The following is a 17,437-nucleotide window of genomic DNA, read 5'->3' as shown; positions in this document are numbered from 1 at the left end:
AGAGCCGATGATGCGGGTCTTTATCCATGTGATCAGCTGTCTCCAATCACAGCTGATTACATGTAAACAAGGAAAATAAAGTCAGTGTGAGGAGAGGAAAGCCGATAACCAGAATTTCCTTGAGCCGATCAGTGGCATTTCCTCTCGGGAGACCAGTAGGGATAATCAGGCCACTAATTGTCAGTGCCCTGATTATCAGTGCAGCCCCAACAGTGACCAGCAAAGATGGCAGTCAGTGCCCAGCAGTGATGCCAGTGCCCAGCAATACCATGATTTGCCAACGGTAGCATGTACTTTTTTTAATTATGTGAAAAATGAAACTTTATAATAATAGGTCCACTTTTGAGACATACACAGATAAATGTTCAGGTGCTCGTAACCAAATATAATCGAGATTGAAAGCTGGTATAGAAGGTGGAGATACTTCCAATTTTATTTAACTGGGTTTTTATGTCCAGAAATGTCATAGATTATGTTTACCAATACAAAAACTCTTGCTTTTACATGAACATATTTGCGTTTTCATTTTACTGGTCCGTTCAGAACGGCTTGATACATCTCCAGGATTAATCAGGATAAAACAAAAATGAAGAAAGTAGCTACTCTTATCTAAGAAAAAGAAAAACTTACATGATAAATATACATCAGCAAATACATGTATTTAATATAAGCAGTGGTACTGAACAGTGTAATACCAATGTATGCTTTATGGCAACTTTACATGGAGAGCAAGAGACCACTGATTTAACTAATCTTCAACTTCAGACTCGTCATAGCCTAAATGAGATGCAATGGGAAAGTGAGCCCAGTAAACTTTGGCCATTTCATCAGTCCTGTCATAGGCAGCCAGTCTACGCAATTCTTCCACCCATCCATAGAAATCAGAAGCGGACATGCTCCAGTTTGGCATAGCTCTCTTCTCCCGACTCTCAGCTAGAACGGAAATCACATGACAGTAAATCAAATTCTATTCACTCTTATACTTTTCACTGCAACCTCCTACTGGAAGATATTTACAGCAGCAGCCTATTACAACATGGTAACATGGGTTAAACTTGTTGAAATCACAAAACTAACAAAAGTAATGATGCCTACTGATGGGAATTTTGGTTTAAACCCTCTTAGTACTGGGCAGAGGAAGTCTTCTAGAGTTTAAGGAAGGATAAGATCATGGCTGTTTTCTTACCATCTTCAGTAACCCTAGCACAATTTAAAAACATAAGAATGTGAATTTATCCAGTCTACAGTATGTCCCATGGTTACACCTGTATCTTTGTATCTATACCTTCCTATATTGACTCAGTATCAGTTGCCTGGACTGACCCTCACATGACAGCTTGAAACTATGCTTGCTTGAGTCTGTGTGTTGGAGGAGTAAAATGCAGTACGGACAAGTCAGAAGCTGACTCAACCTGGGAGCAGCCGGAGGACTCTTTGGATAGCACTGGAGGGATTGAATGAAGGTTTGAAAAACTCTTGCTGGATATTAATAAAGTTTATGGGGCAGATCCTCAGAGAAATTACGCCGGCGTATCTCTTGATACGCCGCGTAATTTAAAATTTTGTGCGTCGTATCTTTGTTTTGGTATCCACAAAACAAGATACGACGGCATCTGTGTTAGATCCGACAGGCGTACGCCTTAGTACGCCATCGGATCTTAGATGCAATGTTTCGGCGGCCGCTAGGTGGCGTTTCCGTCGTATTCCGCTTCGAGTATGCAAATTAGCTATTTCCGACGATCCACGAACGTATGAGCGGCCGTCGCATTTTTTAAGTTGTTTCCGTTCAGATTTTTCCGGCGTATAGTTAAAGCTGCTATATGGTGGCGTACTCAATGTTAAGTATGGCCGTCGTTCCCGCGTAAAATTTTGAAAATTTTACGTCGTTTGCGTAAGTCGTCCGTGAATGGGGCTGGACGCCATTTACGTTCACGTCGAAAACAATGACGTCCTCGCGACGTCATTTGGAGCAATGCACCCTGGGAGTTTTTACGGACGGCGCATGCGCAGTTCGTTCGGCGTGGGGACGCGCTTCATTTAAATGAAACACGCCCCCTACCCGCCGAATTTGAATTCCGCGCCCTTACGCCGCGAGAGATACACTACGCCGCCGTAACTTCTTTGAGGATTTAAACCAACTCAAAGTAACTTACAGCGGCATAGCGTATCTTACATACGCTGCGCCCGGCGCGGATGTATGTGGATCTGCCCCTATGTGTTTAACACCTTTGGAGAAGGAACTGAGTGCATTGTTCTGGAAGGCTGAGCGATATTATATATTATAAACTTTTTTGCAGCGTACAAATAGAAAGGCAGCTATTGGTGCAGTTGCAATACTTATACAAGTTCAATGGACTACAGCTAATATTGTTTGAATGTGTTTTATCACTGAGCAATAAAATGTTATTTTAACTTTCACCCTCAAAAAACCTGTTGCATTGTAGAACAAAATGTATGTATAATCTTCCTGTTATGCTGTAATCGTCTCCAACTAGCTAAAGTGGATCGAACTGTGATAAAACAATAGCTATTTTTATGTATGTGTCCGATTTAAGAGAGTCCCAGAGACAAAACAGTGAAAATCTTTAAAAAAAAAAAAATTATAAAATTTCCTCTTAAGCCACATACACACGATTGGACTTCCATCAGACTTTTCCGCGGATTTTTGTCCGAATCGGCGTTGGCTGTGAACTTGTTCTGCATACACACGGCAGAACATTTTCAGCCAACTTTCACCAAATCACATGGTTTTTCAGCTCTTTACCGCCACTTTGGGCAAGTTCTGCTATTGTTGGCTGATGTTTAGTATTGGTTCTGAGCATGCGTGTTTGTACTTTGGACTTTAGTCCAATGGACTTGTGTACATGCGATCGGATTATCCTCCATCGAACATTTGTTGTCGAAAAGTTTGAGAGCATTCACAGTGAACATTTGTCCGTTGAAAAACCAACAATTGTCCAATGGAGCATACAGACGGTCGGATTGTCCGCTAAAACACGTCCGTCGGACCGTTGTTGAAAAGTCTGATTGTGTGTATGGGCCTTTAGTTATCATCAGATATCTTCAGTTATCATCACCCCAACTGGAAGACTTCTTCTCTATTATTTTTCTTTTGACAAATGTATAATTTTGGATTTTGCTTCAATCTGTCTTGAAGAGGCTTTTGTTGCTTTTTCTCTGTCATTTTTTTTTGCATTTTTTTTTTATCAATAATTGAGCAATCTCAGAATTGTAATATGAAATTAAATATCAGAAACTCTTTAGGTATATCAGCTTAGAAAGTATCACTGCAAAAACGAAACTCCTTTTGAAAGGGAACCCGTTCATCCAGACTGAAAGTTCAGCAGTGTATTCCCTCCCTTCCACATACTCCTGTAATTCCTGGCAAGCATGGAGACAGTGTAATCATGTGAAAATCACCTCCTGGCATACTCTGCTTTTTTCCTTCCTGCAGTGTTCTAGGACTGCAGTAGCAGCTGATACTTTACTTATTGCCTAGATATTCTATTTAACCACTTAAAGTATATCTATACCCAAAGCATTTTTTGGATAGAATTAGGAAGGATTGGAACACTCATTGGGTTTAACTGTTATTCAGGGTGCAGTTAGAGAGATTTCCCCTCACATGTTGTTCTGGAGGACAATCTGATAACAGGAAGGGGAGTGCAGAAAAACATCAATAAAAAGCTTATAGAGGGTCTAGCATGATTTTGCTTAAAGGGGTTGTAAAGGTTTGTTTTTTATTTTCTAAATAGGTTCCTTTAACCACTTCCATACCGGGCACTTGCGCACCTTCCTGCCCAAGCCAATTTTCAGCTTTCAGCACTGTCGCACTTTGAATGACAATTGCGCGGTCATGCTACACTGTACCCAAACAATTTTTTTATCATTTTGTTCCCACAAATAGAGCTTTATTTTGGTGGTATTTGATCATCTCTGCGGTTTTTATTTTTTGCTCTATAAACAAAAGAGCGACAATTTAAAAAAACACTATTTTTTACTTTTTTATTTAATGAATATCACAATTTTTTTTTTTAAAAACTTTTTTTTCCCTCAGTTTAGGCCGATACGTATTTTTCTACATATTTTTGGTATAAAAAAAAAATCGCAATAATCATATATTGATTGGTTTGCGCGAAAGTTATAGCGTCTACAAAATAGGTGATAGATTTATGGCATTTTTATTTTATTTATTTTTTTACTAGTATTGGCGGCGATTTGCGATTTTTTTACTGTCACTGTGACATTGTGGCGAACACATCGGACACTTTTGACACGTTTTTGGGACCATTCACATTTATACAGCGATTAATGCTATAAATATGCATTGATTACTGTGTAAATGTGACTGGCAGGGAAGGGGTTAATCACTAGGGGGCGTTGAAGGGGTTAATATGTTCCCTAAGATGTGTTATAACTGTAGGGGGGTGGGGACTCTCAAGGGGAGAAGACCGATGTGTGTTCCTCTGTACTGGGAACACACATTGGTCTCCTCACCGCTGACAGGAGGTGGATCTGTGTGTTTACACACACAGATCCACACTCCTGCCGTGATTACCGACAATCGTGGGCACCCGGCGGCAATCGCGGCCACCGGGCACCCGCGCCGGGTCACGAGCGTCGCCGCGCGCTGCCCTAGATCGCCGGGAACGCAGGACGTCATATGACGTCCACCCGCATCGAGGAGGGGTTCCTGCCGCCGTCATTTTACAATGATGCGGTAAGGATGTGGTTAAGCTAGTGCATTGTTGGTTCACTTACCCTTTCCTTCGATTTCCCTTCTAAATGTTTTTTTTCTTTGTCTGAATTTCTCACTTCCTGTTTCTCCACGGTATGCTTGCCCCCATCATCCGAGCCATTCTGACTGGGGGTTAGTCAGCCAAAACAGCTTACTGAGGAGGAACAGGAAGTATGAAATTCAGACAAAGAAAACAAAGAAAAAAAAACATTTAGAAGGGAAATCGAAGGAAAAGGTAAGTGAACCAACAATGCACTAGCTTAAAGGAACCTATTTAGAAAATAAAAAACAAACCTTTACAACCCCTTTAAAGGTTATAAAGAGCATTTTTACGGTGTTTGTGCTGTTGAAGAGATTTGTTCACTTCCTGCCTGGTAAAAAAAATACTCTCTGATAGCAGTAAAACCTGACAGGATTCCTGAACCTTCCCTGCTCTATACAAAACAAAAAAATAGATTTTTGACAAACCTGTAAATTCCATATCTTGGAGTAGAGTACAGATTTAGGCAATTGGACACTGGCAAAGGCTTTGCTCTGAACTGCTCCCCAGTATACCTAACCAACTTCAACCAGTTTGTAAGGCTCCAGTATTTTAACAAGCAATTAACATATCACAGAGGAAAGATGGGAGAATCCTGTGTACTGTATTCCAATATATGGAATATGCAATATTCCCAATATCCTAATCGTACAGTATAGGATGCAGGAATTGATTTGTTGACCATGGGAGGCTCCTAAGCGTTTAATTGGGGGGGTTGGCAAACAAAACAACAATATTGGTAACAGGCCCAGAGAAAGAGGAAGTGTCAACAGACCCTAACAGACAGCAGAAGTGCCTTGGTGTTGAAGGAAGCTTTAGCAGAAGCTCAAATAGCCACCCGTAAAAAAAGATTTTCAAAATATCAACAGAAAAAAAGGTGGTGGCTGTGCGATAAGTGAGAAGGACAGACACCCTAGAAAAGAAGGCAATAAAAAACACCAAACCACGTGGGAGAGGAGGGAGGAGCCCAATAGAGGAACAGCCTGGTCAGTAACAGAATAGGGGTCAGTTAGCAAGGGAATATGTGGTAGGCAGCCATAAATGGCAGCTCTGAACCCACCCAGTAGGTGGATTGTAAATGTTTGACAAGCAGCAAGACATGGGGAGGGAGAATGATAGAGACGATAAGGAGCCTCAGGGAAGCAAGGAGGACTAGCTTTCACAATACTTTGTTCCCATGAGGCAAAGGAAATGGAGGAAGAAATCCACAGGAAGAAAACAGGCGTAGGCCAGGCAAAACTAAGGCTGATAGGGCATAGGTGTGTCGGGTGTGCCTGGGCACACCCTAATCACCTTGTGCTGTGCATATTTTCCCTGTTGATATTTCACCAAAGCCTGACCCAATGTAAAAAATAAAATAATAGAAATGAAAAAATACTTACACTGTCCACTGCGCTACTGACACCAACCTTGGTCTTATAGAAAAGTCCACTACCTACTAACAACGTCCATGTTTTAATACATTGTGGTGCACACCCCAATGACAGTAGTGTATTTAGATTTTGTGCTGCCCTAGGCCTGACTAAACTTGTGCACCCGCTAATTTAAATATGACCCACCCCTTCTTGTCAGGGCCACACCCCTTTATGTTTAAGCCACACCCTGAAGTTTTCAGGTGGGCACACTAGTTCCTAGGACCTGGGGGGTGCAATAGATTCCCTTAATTTGCATAGATTTCCTCTCACTTCCTGTATGGCTATGGGGCAGAAAGTGAAATCTCTGCAATGGGACAGGGAAGGTAACAAATAAACCGACAGGGGCTATAACCTTCCTTTACTCTGTCCAAAAAAAAGTGTTGCCTATAGTTTAAGCACAAATTTCTGATAATTTTATGGAGAGGACCAAGAAGATATAACCATGCCAACGGTGCAGCAGAAAACATAGTACAGTGAGGAAATTTTGTGGTCCAGGCTGATAGGACAGTCAAAATTAGAAGCAGCTTGCGTTACACTAACAGTGTAGCACAAGCCGGCGGGGACTCTTTCCATGCTGCCCCCCTGCAAAGTGCTGCCCTAGGCCTGGGCCAGGATACAGCATTGCCTAATGTATTAGACTGCGCACACCTATGCTGATAGGGCAACACAGAGATTACATTGTACACTCCCTTTTAGGCAAGAACACCCGAGGAAAGGCCCACGGAGGCACAGAAAACTTTCAACGAGTGACAAAGAAGAGCAACTTCTGATAAAAAGAGGGTGCACAGTAAGTGCAAAAGGCAAGATGTTAGAAAGGGGATATAAAAGGCCTGCAGAATACCAAGAGTCGGGTTTTTGGTGATTCCAAACAACTTGGATGATAAGGAATGTTAACCATTTCTAGAATGGGATCTCTACAGATTGCAGAATATGGGGGGAGCGATCTGCATGCTCCAAGAGAGGAGGAGGATGTTATTGGATGTGTTAATGCACAAAGTTATTTTTTATATTTTCAGGAAATTAGCTGTACTAATCATGTAAAATATTAATTAACTTTTAAAGGAGAAGTAGAGTCAAAGTTTTTTTTGGCTACATTTCTCCTGTGGGTCACAGGAGTGCACTTAGTTCTGTATGCGGAGCATGTTGTACATCCTCTTGTGGCTTTGTGCATGAAGCCTTAGAATGCATGAATAAAGTGTATCTATAGGATGGCAAGAGACATCAGTGACTTTCAAGGTTGCCCTTCTAAAATGTTAGGACCAAAAGTATTAGCAAAGTTTTTATTTTTTGTAACAGAATAAAAAAAGTAACAATGTTGTTCAGAGCTATTGCAGAGCGCCTTAAGGAGTGCAATGCTCCATCTTGTGGAAAGAGGGTGTAATTGCATGTCACTAAAAGGGCAGAATGTAAATTATGTTTTAGACAGTAATATATTCTACTGTCCAAGGAAGAGGTCACGATTTAGCCATTTCATGTAATAAAATAGAAGCACTGTAAGATGTCAGTCACTCCTTCTGTCATATAAATCTTACCATAGAAAATAACGTAATAATAAGCTGTAAACTGAACGAGAGACTGAGAGCATTTTTTTTATGCTGGAAAAGCATTTTAAAAGAGAACATTTTTAAGAGTGGAATACTTAATATTCCCTTCTTAAATTATTAAACATTTCATTATAAGTATTCAAGTATAAGTATTCTAATTACCATTCACAGGCTTGACACTGCTGAATTATTTATGATTATTACTACTAAGTACATAGCTCCCAACTGTCTCTGATTTCGAGGCACTGTCCCTGATTTGGAGCAATGTCCCTCTGTCCCTTATTCCTCCTCATTTGTCCCTCATTTTTGTCTGATCTATTTAGATGTATAAAAAAAAATCACTTTTTATCTATCAAAAAGTGTTTTCCAGCACTAAACCTTTCATCCAATTTCTAAATTGCTGCATTTGTAAATTCCAAAAGCCAATATAAAGGAATAGTAGTGGTAAAAAAAAGCACTTGTGGGTTTAACCAATCTTGTTTTTTTGTACAATTCTCCTTTAAGGGGCGTGGCAATGGGTGTGTCCTATACCTGCATACTTTTGCTGATAGGTGACCCTCGTTCCCATCTCAAAAATTTGGGCGGTATGCAAGTACCAATAGAACTAAAATGTTGATAAAAATGTTCACTTTTTTGGCTCAAATAAGGAATAGGGAGGAAGGGGGAAAGGGAAACACAAAAACAATGGGAGGGGGAAGGGAGGGGATGCGGGAGGGGGATGGTTGGACACGATACACAGGGAGGAGCGCCCACATTAGCCACATCCGTATATGGTGAGAAATGAGGAAAAAAATCAATCACAGGAGTGAATGAAGGTCTGACTTTGAGGCAAAGCGGAAGTATATATAAAAATAAATATTTATTACAAAAATAGAGAAAATACAAAAATACAAAATAACAGTAGAAAAATAATAATAATAATAATTAGAGTACAGTACTCTAATTATTATTTTTCTACTGTTATTTTGTATTTTTGTATTTTCTCTATTTTTGTAATAAATATTTATTTTTATATATACTTCCGCTTTGCCTCAAAGTCCGACCTTCATTCACTCCTGTGATTGATTTTTTTCCTCATTTCACTTTTTTGGCATCAATACCTATTGATCAAGCATGCAAATCAGGGGTTCTGATTTCACTTCAGGGTCAGTAATTCAAAGTACTGAAACCACAGCTAGCCAAGCAAGGAGGTCAGTAATGACAATTTGCTGGTGTGCTGTGTAGTCCAGCAGGATCGACGCAGTGCTGAGGCGCCGATCTTGGTCCATCGAACTGTTGCCCATTCATTTTGGTAAATTAACCTAATTGAAATATCAGAGATGTTTTATTAAGTTTAATTGTGAGCTGCGTGGTTCAAGGTGGCGGATTGCCTCGCACTGTGCTGCAATGGGAAAAAGTACTGTACGCAGTAGTTTTTTTTCAGCGCACACCACCACAACACAGTGGCATGAACCAGGCACACCAGAGACAAGGCATGTTGTATTGCCATGCAGTGGGACTGGGCTGGAATAGATAGATGTACAACATAGTTGCACCGTGTTTGGTGTGAATATACTGTAACATTTAAAAAGAAGACAGGGACTACCGCTGTTTTTCTGTTTTTAGGAAGTCATAACTCTGCCCCCTAATACACGTTGACCTTGACTTGATGTCATCAGTCGTGTCTAAGCACCTGCCCCCCTGAACACAGTGCATGTGATACAACACTCAGAACAGCATGTATGAGTATATAGGAATGAGTGGAAATTATTGGTACTCTTCCATCTTTCTTTTTTTCCCCAGTTTTAAGTTTTATTTGCTTTGCAGAGGGTGATGTATGAGGAAAATTAGGTCACTGAAAAAAAAACAGTCAATTTAAAAATCTTTTACAACTTATTCAATAAACATGCATATTGAGTGAAAAGAGGATTTTACAAATGAAGCTCCATAAGCAGCCAGCGCTAGCTCCTTATAAGACTAGGCTTTCACTGTAGCCATGTTTATCACGGGTACAGCAGTCCATTCATTTGAATGGGCTTCTGTACCTGTGGAAAACGCAAGGAAAAGGTCCCTGCACCTTTTCTAAAACCGCAGCCACAGGGAATCTGCATAGTGCTGTGTTTCCCAGCACGGCCAAATGCTCTGCGGTTTACAATGCATGGGAGTGCCATTAAGAATTAATAGTACCTCCATTTTTGTTGCAGGTGCTTGAAAGCATGCGATTTACACACTGTCCTGCACCTTCAACAGTGTGACCATAGCCTAAAACAATAGGATCGCAGAGGGAGGAAAAAAATAACACTAAAGATATGGGCAGCACAGTGGCTTAGTGGTTAGCACGTCGGCCTATCAGCACTAGGGTCGTTGGTTCAAATCCCAACCATGGCACAACCATTTGCAAATTCTCCCTGTGTCTGTGTGGGTTTCTGCCCACACTCCAAAGACCAGGTGGAAGGTTAATTGGCTCCTGTCTAATGTGTTTGTATGAATGTAAATTGAGGGCAAGGCAAGGACTGATGTGAATGTAAAGCACTGTATAATTTGACAGCGCTAAATAAGTACCTGTAATCAGGGCCGGACTTACCATTGGCCTTGACTGGGCTCAAGCCCAGGGGCCCCACCCAATAGGGGGCCCCCTTTAAAAAAAAAAAAAAAAAAATTTCTTTTTTTTTTTTTTAGGGGTCCGGAGGTACCCAGGGGCCCGGAGGCCCCCAGGGCCCCGGACGGCAACCCCCCTTTTTTTTATTTATTTTTTGTAAAAAAATGTTTTTTTTATATATTTTTTATTTTTATATATATATATATGTTTTTTATTATTATTATTATTAAAGGGCCCAGGGGTCTCCAGGGCCTCGGACGGCAACCCCCCTTTTTTTTATTTATTTTTTGTAAAAAAATGTTTTTTTTATATATTTATTTTTATATATATTATATATATATATATATATATATATATATATATATATATATATATATATATATATATATATTATTATTATTATTAAAGGGCCCAGGGTCTCCAGGGCCCCCGGATGGCAACCCACTTTTTTTATTTTTTAATAAAAAAAATTACATTTTTTTTATATATATATATATTTTTTTTTTTTTTTTTTTATTAAAGGGCTCAGAGGTCCCCAGGGCCCCATGTGGCAACCCCCCCTTTTTTATTTTTTTTATAAATGTTTATTTTTTTATTTTTTTTATAAATGTTTATTTTTTTATTTTTTTTATAAATGTTTATTTTTTTATTTTTTTTATAAATGTTTATTTTTTTTATAAATGTTTATTTTTTTTTTTTTGGTTTATTTTTTTATTTTTTATTAAAAGGCCCAGAGGTTCCCAGGGGCCCAGAGGTCCCCAGGGCCCCCGGGTTTGGCAACCTCCCTTTTTTTATGTATTTTTTTATAAATGTTTTTTTTTTTATTATTAAAGGGCCCAGAGGTTTATTTTTTCTTTTTATTAAAAGGCCCAGGGCCCCGGATGGCTACATATATTTATATATATTTGTTTTCTTCTTTATTTCTTCTTTTTTTTGTAAAGGCCCCCCCGCTTCTCAATTTGCGGCAGCCCCCACGCTTCTCAATTTCAGGCGGCAGCACCCCCACCCCCCCTAGGTTCTCTGCTTCAGGGGGCCCATGCCTTAAGCTGTGCAAGGGGCCCCAAAATTCCTGATGGCGGCCCTGCGCATACCTCCCAACACGCACGGATTCTGTGGGACTTTCCCGCACAGACAGCTTCTTCCCGCAGTCCCGCAAAAGGGTTAATTTTCCCGCACTGCAAGAGGAGGAGGCAGCACGGAAGCAGGAGGAACCGGAGTGGTGTGTGGAGGACTGTGGCTGCTGAAGGGAAGAAAGCCGACAGCCGGGCTAATGACAGTCTGTGGCCCCGGCTGTTGGCACAGGTGAGAGGCACTCCCCCCCTCAACAACTGCAAAATCCCCCCCGCTCAACAACTTTAATGCGCTCCCCCCGCTCAACAACCTCAATTCGCCCCCCCCCCCCCCCGCTCAACAACTTCGATCCCCCCCAATTCTCGGCTCCAGGGGGCCCCTTCAACACTCAAGCCCAGGGGCACCCACCACCCTAAGTCCTGCCCTGCCTGTAATGAAAAAATACCTGTACTGTATCTCATTAGTTTAAGGCTGGTCTCATTACAAACATTTAAACTTTTTTTCGAACTCTTTGTAACCAGGACAGGAAACTAGATGAAAAGGGGACAGTCACACAGGCAGAACTGAGGACTGATCACATTTTTTGCACGTATACATACTGTGGGCCAGATCCACAGAGCAAGTACGCCGGCGTATCTACTGATACGCCGGCGTACTTTCAAATTTCACGCGTCGTATCTTTAGTTTGAATCCTCAAACCAAGATACGACGGCTTTTGGGTAAGATCCGACAGGTGTACGCCTTCGGATCTTAGATGCAATACTTCGGCACCTGCTGGGTGGAGTTCGCGTCAGGTATGCAAATTAGCGATTTACGACGATCCAGGAACGTACGCGCGGCCATCGCATTTTCTAACATCGTCTGTAGTCGGCTTTTTCCGGCGTATAGTTAAAGCTAGTATTTTGCGGCGTATAGACTTGCCATGTTAAGTATGGTCGTCGTTCCCGCGTCGAAATTTGAATTTTTTTTTGCGTAAGTCGTCCGTGAATAGGGATGGACATAACTCACGTCTAAGTTAAAAAAATGACGTCGTTGCGACGTCATTTCGCGCAAAGCACGGCGGGAAATTTCTGGACGACACATGCGCAGTTCATTAGGCGCTGGGACGTGCTTCATTTAAATGAAACCCGCCCCCTGATCGCCAATTTGAATTCCGCCGCCAGAAATACACTACGCCGCCGTAACTTACAGCGCAAAATCGTTGAGGATTCGAAATTCCGCCAGGTAAGGTACGGCGGTGTAGCGTATCTCTGATACTCTGCGCTGATCCAATTCTCTCTGGATCTGGCCCTGTATAGTTGAGTGTTCCACACATTGATGTATGTTGGCTCTAAATATTTGTTATATGATTGATGTTTAAATACATTTTTCACTGAAGATTTAGGATTACTTTTCATTAATGCAGCTACAATTGGGCTGTCTACTTTTCCAATATAAAGCCTAAGTTTAGTTTTTTTCTTGTTTTGTTTTATTAGCATAAGGGACAGTACTTTCATTCAATGTGAAGTGTCCCCTGTGCTGCTGGCAGCTCTCGTTGAAATCTCTACTCTCCTCCAATAAGCTTTCGGTACTGCAGGGACTAATACGATCGGCTGGACCTGTCACAGCTCCTAGTCAAGAATACCAGCCATGCACACCTTTTCCACCCACCTTCATAAAAGCTATACTATAGCACTATGAATGGAGGAGTGGGGTAGACGAATGAAAGGTCTACCTCATTCATTCACAGAGAGCTTTTTATTGAAGGAAGCACAGGTCCTATGAATTGAGAAGGGGGCCAGGCTGAGTCGGCACTCTTCAAAGCTTCGTACACACAAGATGATTTTCCGATGCAAATTGTGTGTTGACAGCCTGTTGGTGGAAAATCCGATCGTTTGTACGCTCCATCCGACAATTGTTGTCGGATTTTCCACAGAAAAATGTTGGACGACAGGCCTTAAAATTTTCCGAGGACAACGGTCTGTTGTCGGATTTTTCGATCGTATGTACAAAAGTCCAAAGTGATCGAAAGCAATGCTCACCAAACACAATATTTAGCAGAAGGTGCCCGAACGGTGGCGCTAAAGAGCTGAAAAAACACTATGGGCCAGATCTACGAAGCAGTTACGCTGGCGTATCTATTGATACGCCGCGTAACTGCTAGGTTGCTCCGGCGTATCTTTGTTTTGTATCCACAAAACAAGATACGCCTGAAGCTGGGCTAGATCCGACTGGCGTACGTCTTAGTACGCCGTCGGATCTAAGGTGCATATTTACGCTGGCCGCTAGATGGCGCTTCCGTCGATTTCCGCATCGAGTATGCAAATTAGCTAGATATGCGAATCCACAAACGTACGTCTGGCCGGCCCATTTTTTACGTTGTTTCCGTAAGGCTTTTTTCGGCGTAACGTTACCCCTGCTATATGAGGCGTAGCCAATGTTAAGTATGGACGTCGGGCCAGCGGCGAATTTTCAGTCGTGTACGTCGTTTGCGTAAAACGTTCACGAATAGGGCTTTGCGTAGAATGACGTTCACGTTGAGAGCATTGGCTTGTTGCGGGTTAATTTGGAGCATGCGCACTGGGATACCCCCACGGACGGCGCATGCGCCGTTCAGAAAAAACGTAATTTACGTCGGGTCAAGTAAAATTAACATAAAACACGCCCACATCTTTATCATTTGAATTCCGCGCCCTTACGCCGGCAGATTTACGCTACGCCGCTGTAACTTTAGAGGCAAGTGATTTGTGAATACAGCACTTGCCTCTCAAAGTTGCGGCGGCGTAGCGTTACTACGATACGCTACGCCGGACTAAAATTACGATGCGCTACGTGGATCTGGCCCATAGTACGTAACTACGTTCGTGGGCCCACAATTGTGTGCCGTTTGTATGCAAGACAAGTTCCTGGCCAACGCCCTTCGGACAAAAGTCCAAGGCTATGTCTGCGGAAAATCCAATTGTGTGTACAAGGCTTTAGAGTACCTATGACGCATCCAGTCGAATATTTTAAACTTCACAGCACCGGATGAATACGGCTTAACATAGGTTTTAAGCCTTGCATCTAGATTTGCAAAACCCATGTGTAATACCTCAAAACCAGACCACCGATTACTGTTTAACAATATGAAGCACTTTTCATTAAAAAAAATTCCCGAGAAGTCATAACTGCCCCAAAGCACTTACCATTGTTTCTCATGACAGCACCCAAACCTGCACAAAAAAACAAAACAGAACACCAATGTGATTTAACTGTACTCTGAATCAAATGCTATTTTTGTTAAAATACAATGAGAACAAAACATCATTCTAAAATTACAGCAATTATAGTCACTAGAAAATGTCAACAATAAACATGAAATAGAGATAAAGTACATGTGAGTTTCCTACTCCAGCAGAATCATACCCACCCTGTAATTTCCTACTTGCATTCTGGGGGATAAAAATCTAGAGCTGAGTTACCAGGGCCAGTTACCATGTTCCTAATGCCCCATACACACGATCGGAATTTCCGATGGAAAAAGTCAGACAGACTTTTTCCATCGGAAATTCCGACCGTGTGTATGCCCCATCGGAAATTCAGATGAATTCCGCCTGAGTTTAAATAGAGAACATTCCGTCGGAATTCCGATGTGATTTTGGTCGGACAAAGGTCCGACTGTGTGTACGGGGCTTTAGACTTGAATGAGATGTACCTGTATAGCAGGGAGCAGCATCTTATTCAACTGGGTATTGCTGTTGACAAAGCAGCTCAAAACAGACCTTAGACCAGACCTGGGCAAACTACGGCCCGGCGGACCTTTTAATCCGGCCCCCGGGCAGTGTTGCCAATAGGGTTGTCCCGATACCGATACCAGTATCGGGACCGATACCGAGTATTAGCGGGAGTACTCTTACTCCCGCTAATACCCCCGATACTAAAATAGAATACTTCCCCCCCCCGCCGCCACGTTAATCACCGCGGCGGGGAACATTACAGACAGCGTTCGTTTGAATAGCTGTTTTCCCTGCCACGCATAGACACTCCCCCTTGGACGGATCTGTCCAATCGCGAGCAAGGGGGAGTCACATAGACACTCCCTCTTGCTCGCGATTGGACAGATCCGTCCAAGGGGGAGTGTCTATGCGCAGCGGGGAAAACAGCTGTTCAAACGAACGCTGTCTGTAATGTTCCCCGCTGCGGTGATAACAGTAGGTACGGGGGACAATGGCTGCTGTACGGGGGACAATGGCTGCTGTACTGGGGACAATGGCTGCTGTACTGGGGACAATGGCTGCTGTACTGGGGACAATGGCTGCTGTACTGGGGACATGGCTGCTGTACTGGGGACATGGCTGCTGTACTGGGGACATGGCTGCTGTACTGGGGACATGGCTGCTGTACTGGGGACATGGCTGCTATACGGGGGACATGGCTGCTATACGGGGGACATGGCTGCTATACGGGGGACATGGCTGTTATACGGGGGACATGGCTGCATTTGGGGACACATTTAAAAAAAAGTATCGGTATTCGGTATCGGCGAGTACATAAAAAAAAGTATCGGTACTTGTACTCAGTCCTAAAAAAGTGGTATCGGGACAACCCTAGTTGCCAACCGTCCGTAGAATTACAGACAGTACGTAAATAAAAGGCACTTTTTCCCTGTTCGTAAAAGTCCGTAATAAGGGAAATGTGCCCGTAAAAAGATCCGAATGTGAGCCGCAGCGCAGGCAGCGTCTAGTCCTCCTACATTATGCATAGCCTCGCCCTCTCTGACTGCCCAGCCCACCACCACCCGCCGCGCAGCCAATTATCAAAGCGCATTTTCGCGCTAACAACACTGCTGCCAGCCTATTCAAAAGAGCAGCGCGGGGAAACTGAGGAACATCGTAGAATGTGTGGACTCTGTGGAGAGCGGCACCGGCGGGATAGCACGCAGCAGCAGATGTAGTGGACACACTGCAGACGCACCCCCACTGTGACGGAGTGGACTGAGTGAAGGCAGACGGAGACCGACCAGTGCGCCTGCCTGCCTGCTCTGCCCGCCTGACTGACTGTAGCAGTCGGCAGCCGCCATGCTGGTGCCCGGACCTGGAGTGGACCCTGGTCTCCACTCTCTTCGTTGGAGTAGGACTCCTCGCGACGCCTGCTGCCTGCCCTCAGTGCCACTGCCCTGGCCTTGTCTGGTGAGTCCTCCTCAGTCCAGCAGCAGAGTGTGAAGTGCTATCCTACCTAGACATCATCAGTATGCTGTGTCCTCCTCCTGTGCCCCTTTCACCTCTCCACAGGTCAGATCTGTGGAGAGGTGAAAGGGGCACAGGAGGAAGACACAGCATACTGATGATGTGAAGAAGTGATATGATAATTTATTTGCAGCCTCTGTGCCATGTCCCCAGCCTCTGTCCCCCTCCTGTGTCATGTCCCCAGCGTCTGTCCCCCTCCTGTGCCATGTCCCCAGCGTCTGTCCCCCTCCTGTGCCATGTCCCCAGCGTCTGTCCCCCTCCTGTGCCATGTCCCCAGCGTCTGTCCCCCTCCTGTGCCATGTCCCCAGCTTCTGTCCCCCTCCTGTGCCATGTCCCCAGCGTCTGTCCCCCCTCCTGTGCCATGTCCCCAGCGTCTGTCCCCCTCCTGTGTCATGTCCCCAGCGTCTGTCCCCCTCCTGTGTCATGTCCCCAGCGTCTGTCCCCCTCCTGTGTCATGTCCCCAGCGTCTGTCCCCCTCCTGTGTCATGTCCCCAGCGTCTGTCCCCCTCCTGTGTCATGTCCCCAGCCTCTGTCCCCCTCATGTGTCATGTCCCCAGCCTCTGTCCCCCTCCTGTGTCATGTCCCCAGCCTCTGTCCCCCTCCTGTGTCATGTCCCCAGCCTCTGTCCCCCTCCTGTGTCATGTCCCCAGCCTCTGTCCCCCTCCTGTGTCATGTCCCCAGCCTCTGTCCCCCTCCTGTGTCATGTCCCCAGCCTCTGTCCCCCTCCTGTGCCATGTCCCCAGCCTCTGTCCCCCTCCTGTGCCATGTCTATAACAAGTACTCGTACCAGTTGTCCAACAATGATATTTACTGCTTTTTATAAAGAAATACAATTGATTTTATGCAG

General features: G+C 43.6%; 1 protein-coding gene across 1 annotated transcript in view; it reads right to left on the bottom strand.

Annotated features, from left to right (window-relative positions):
* Positions 1-403: 403 nt before the first annotated feature.
* The window catches only part of LOC120926490 (otospiralin-like), a 33,318-nt gene continuing 16,284 nt past the window's right edge, over positions 404-17,437 (bottom strand). Inside the window, exons 2-3 of the mRNA XM_040336451.1 lie at positions 14,551-14,577; positions 404-933 (exon numbers count right to left, since the gene is read on the bottom strand). Of these exons, the coding sequence (XP_040192385.1) occupies positions 749-933; positions 14,551-14,577 (212 nt within the window). The 3' untranslated portion in view covers positions 404-748. The remainder of the gene's footprint in view (positions 934-14,550; positions 14,578-17,437) is intronic.

The sequence above is a fragment of the Rana temporaria genome, chromosome 2, assembly GCF_905171775.1.
Source record: "Rana temporaria chromosome 2, aRanTem1.1, whole genome shotgun sequence".
In the NCBI taxonomy this organism is placed as follows: Eukaryota; Metazoa; Chordata; class Amphibia; order Anura; family Ranidae; genus Rana; species Rana temporaria.
The sequence above is the reverse complement of the archived record's forward strand: the minus strand, read 5'-3'. Positions and strand labels throughout refer to the sequence as shown.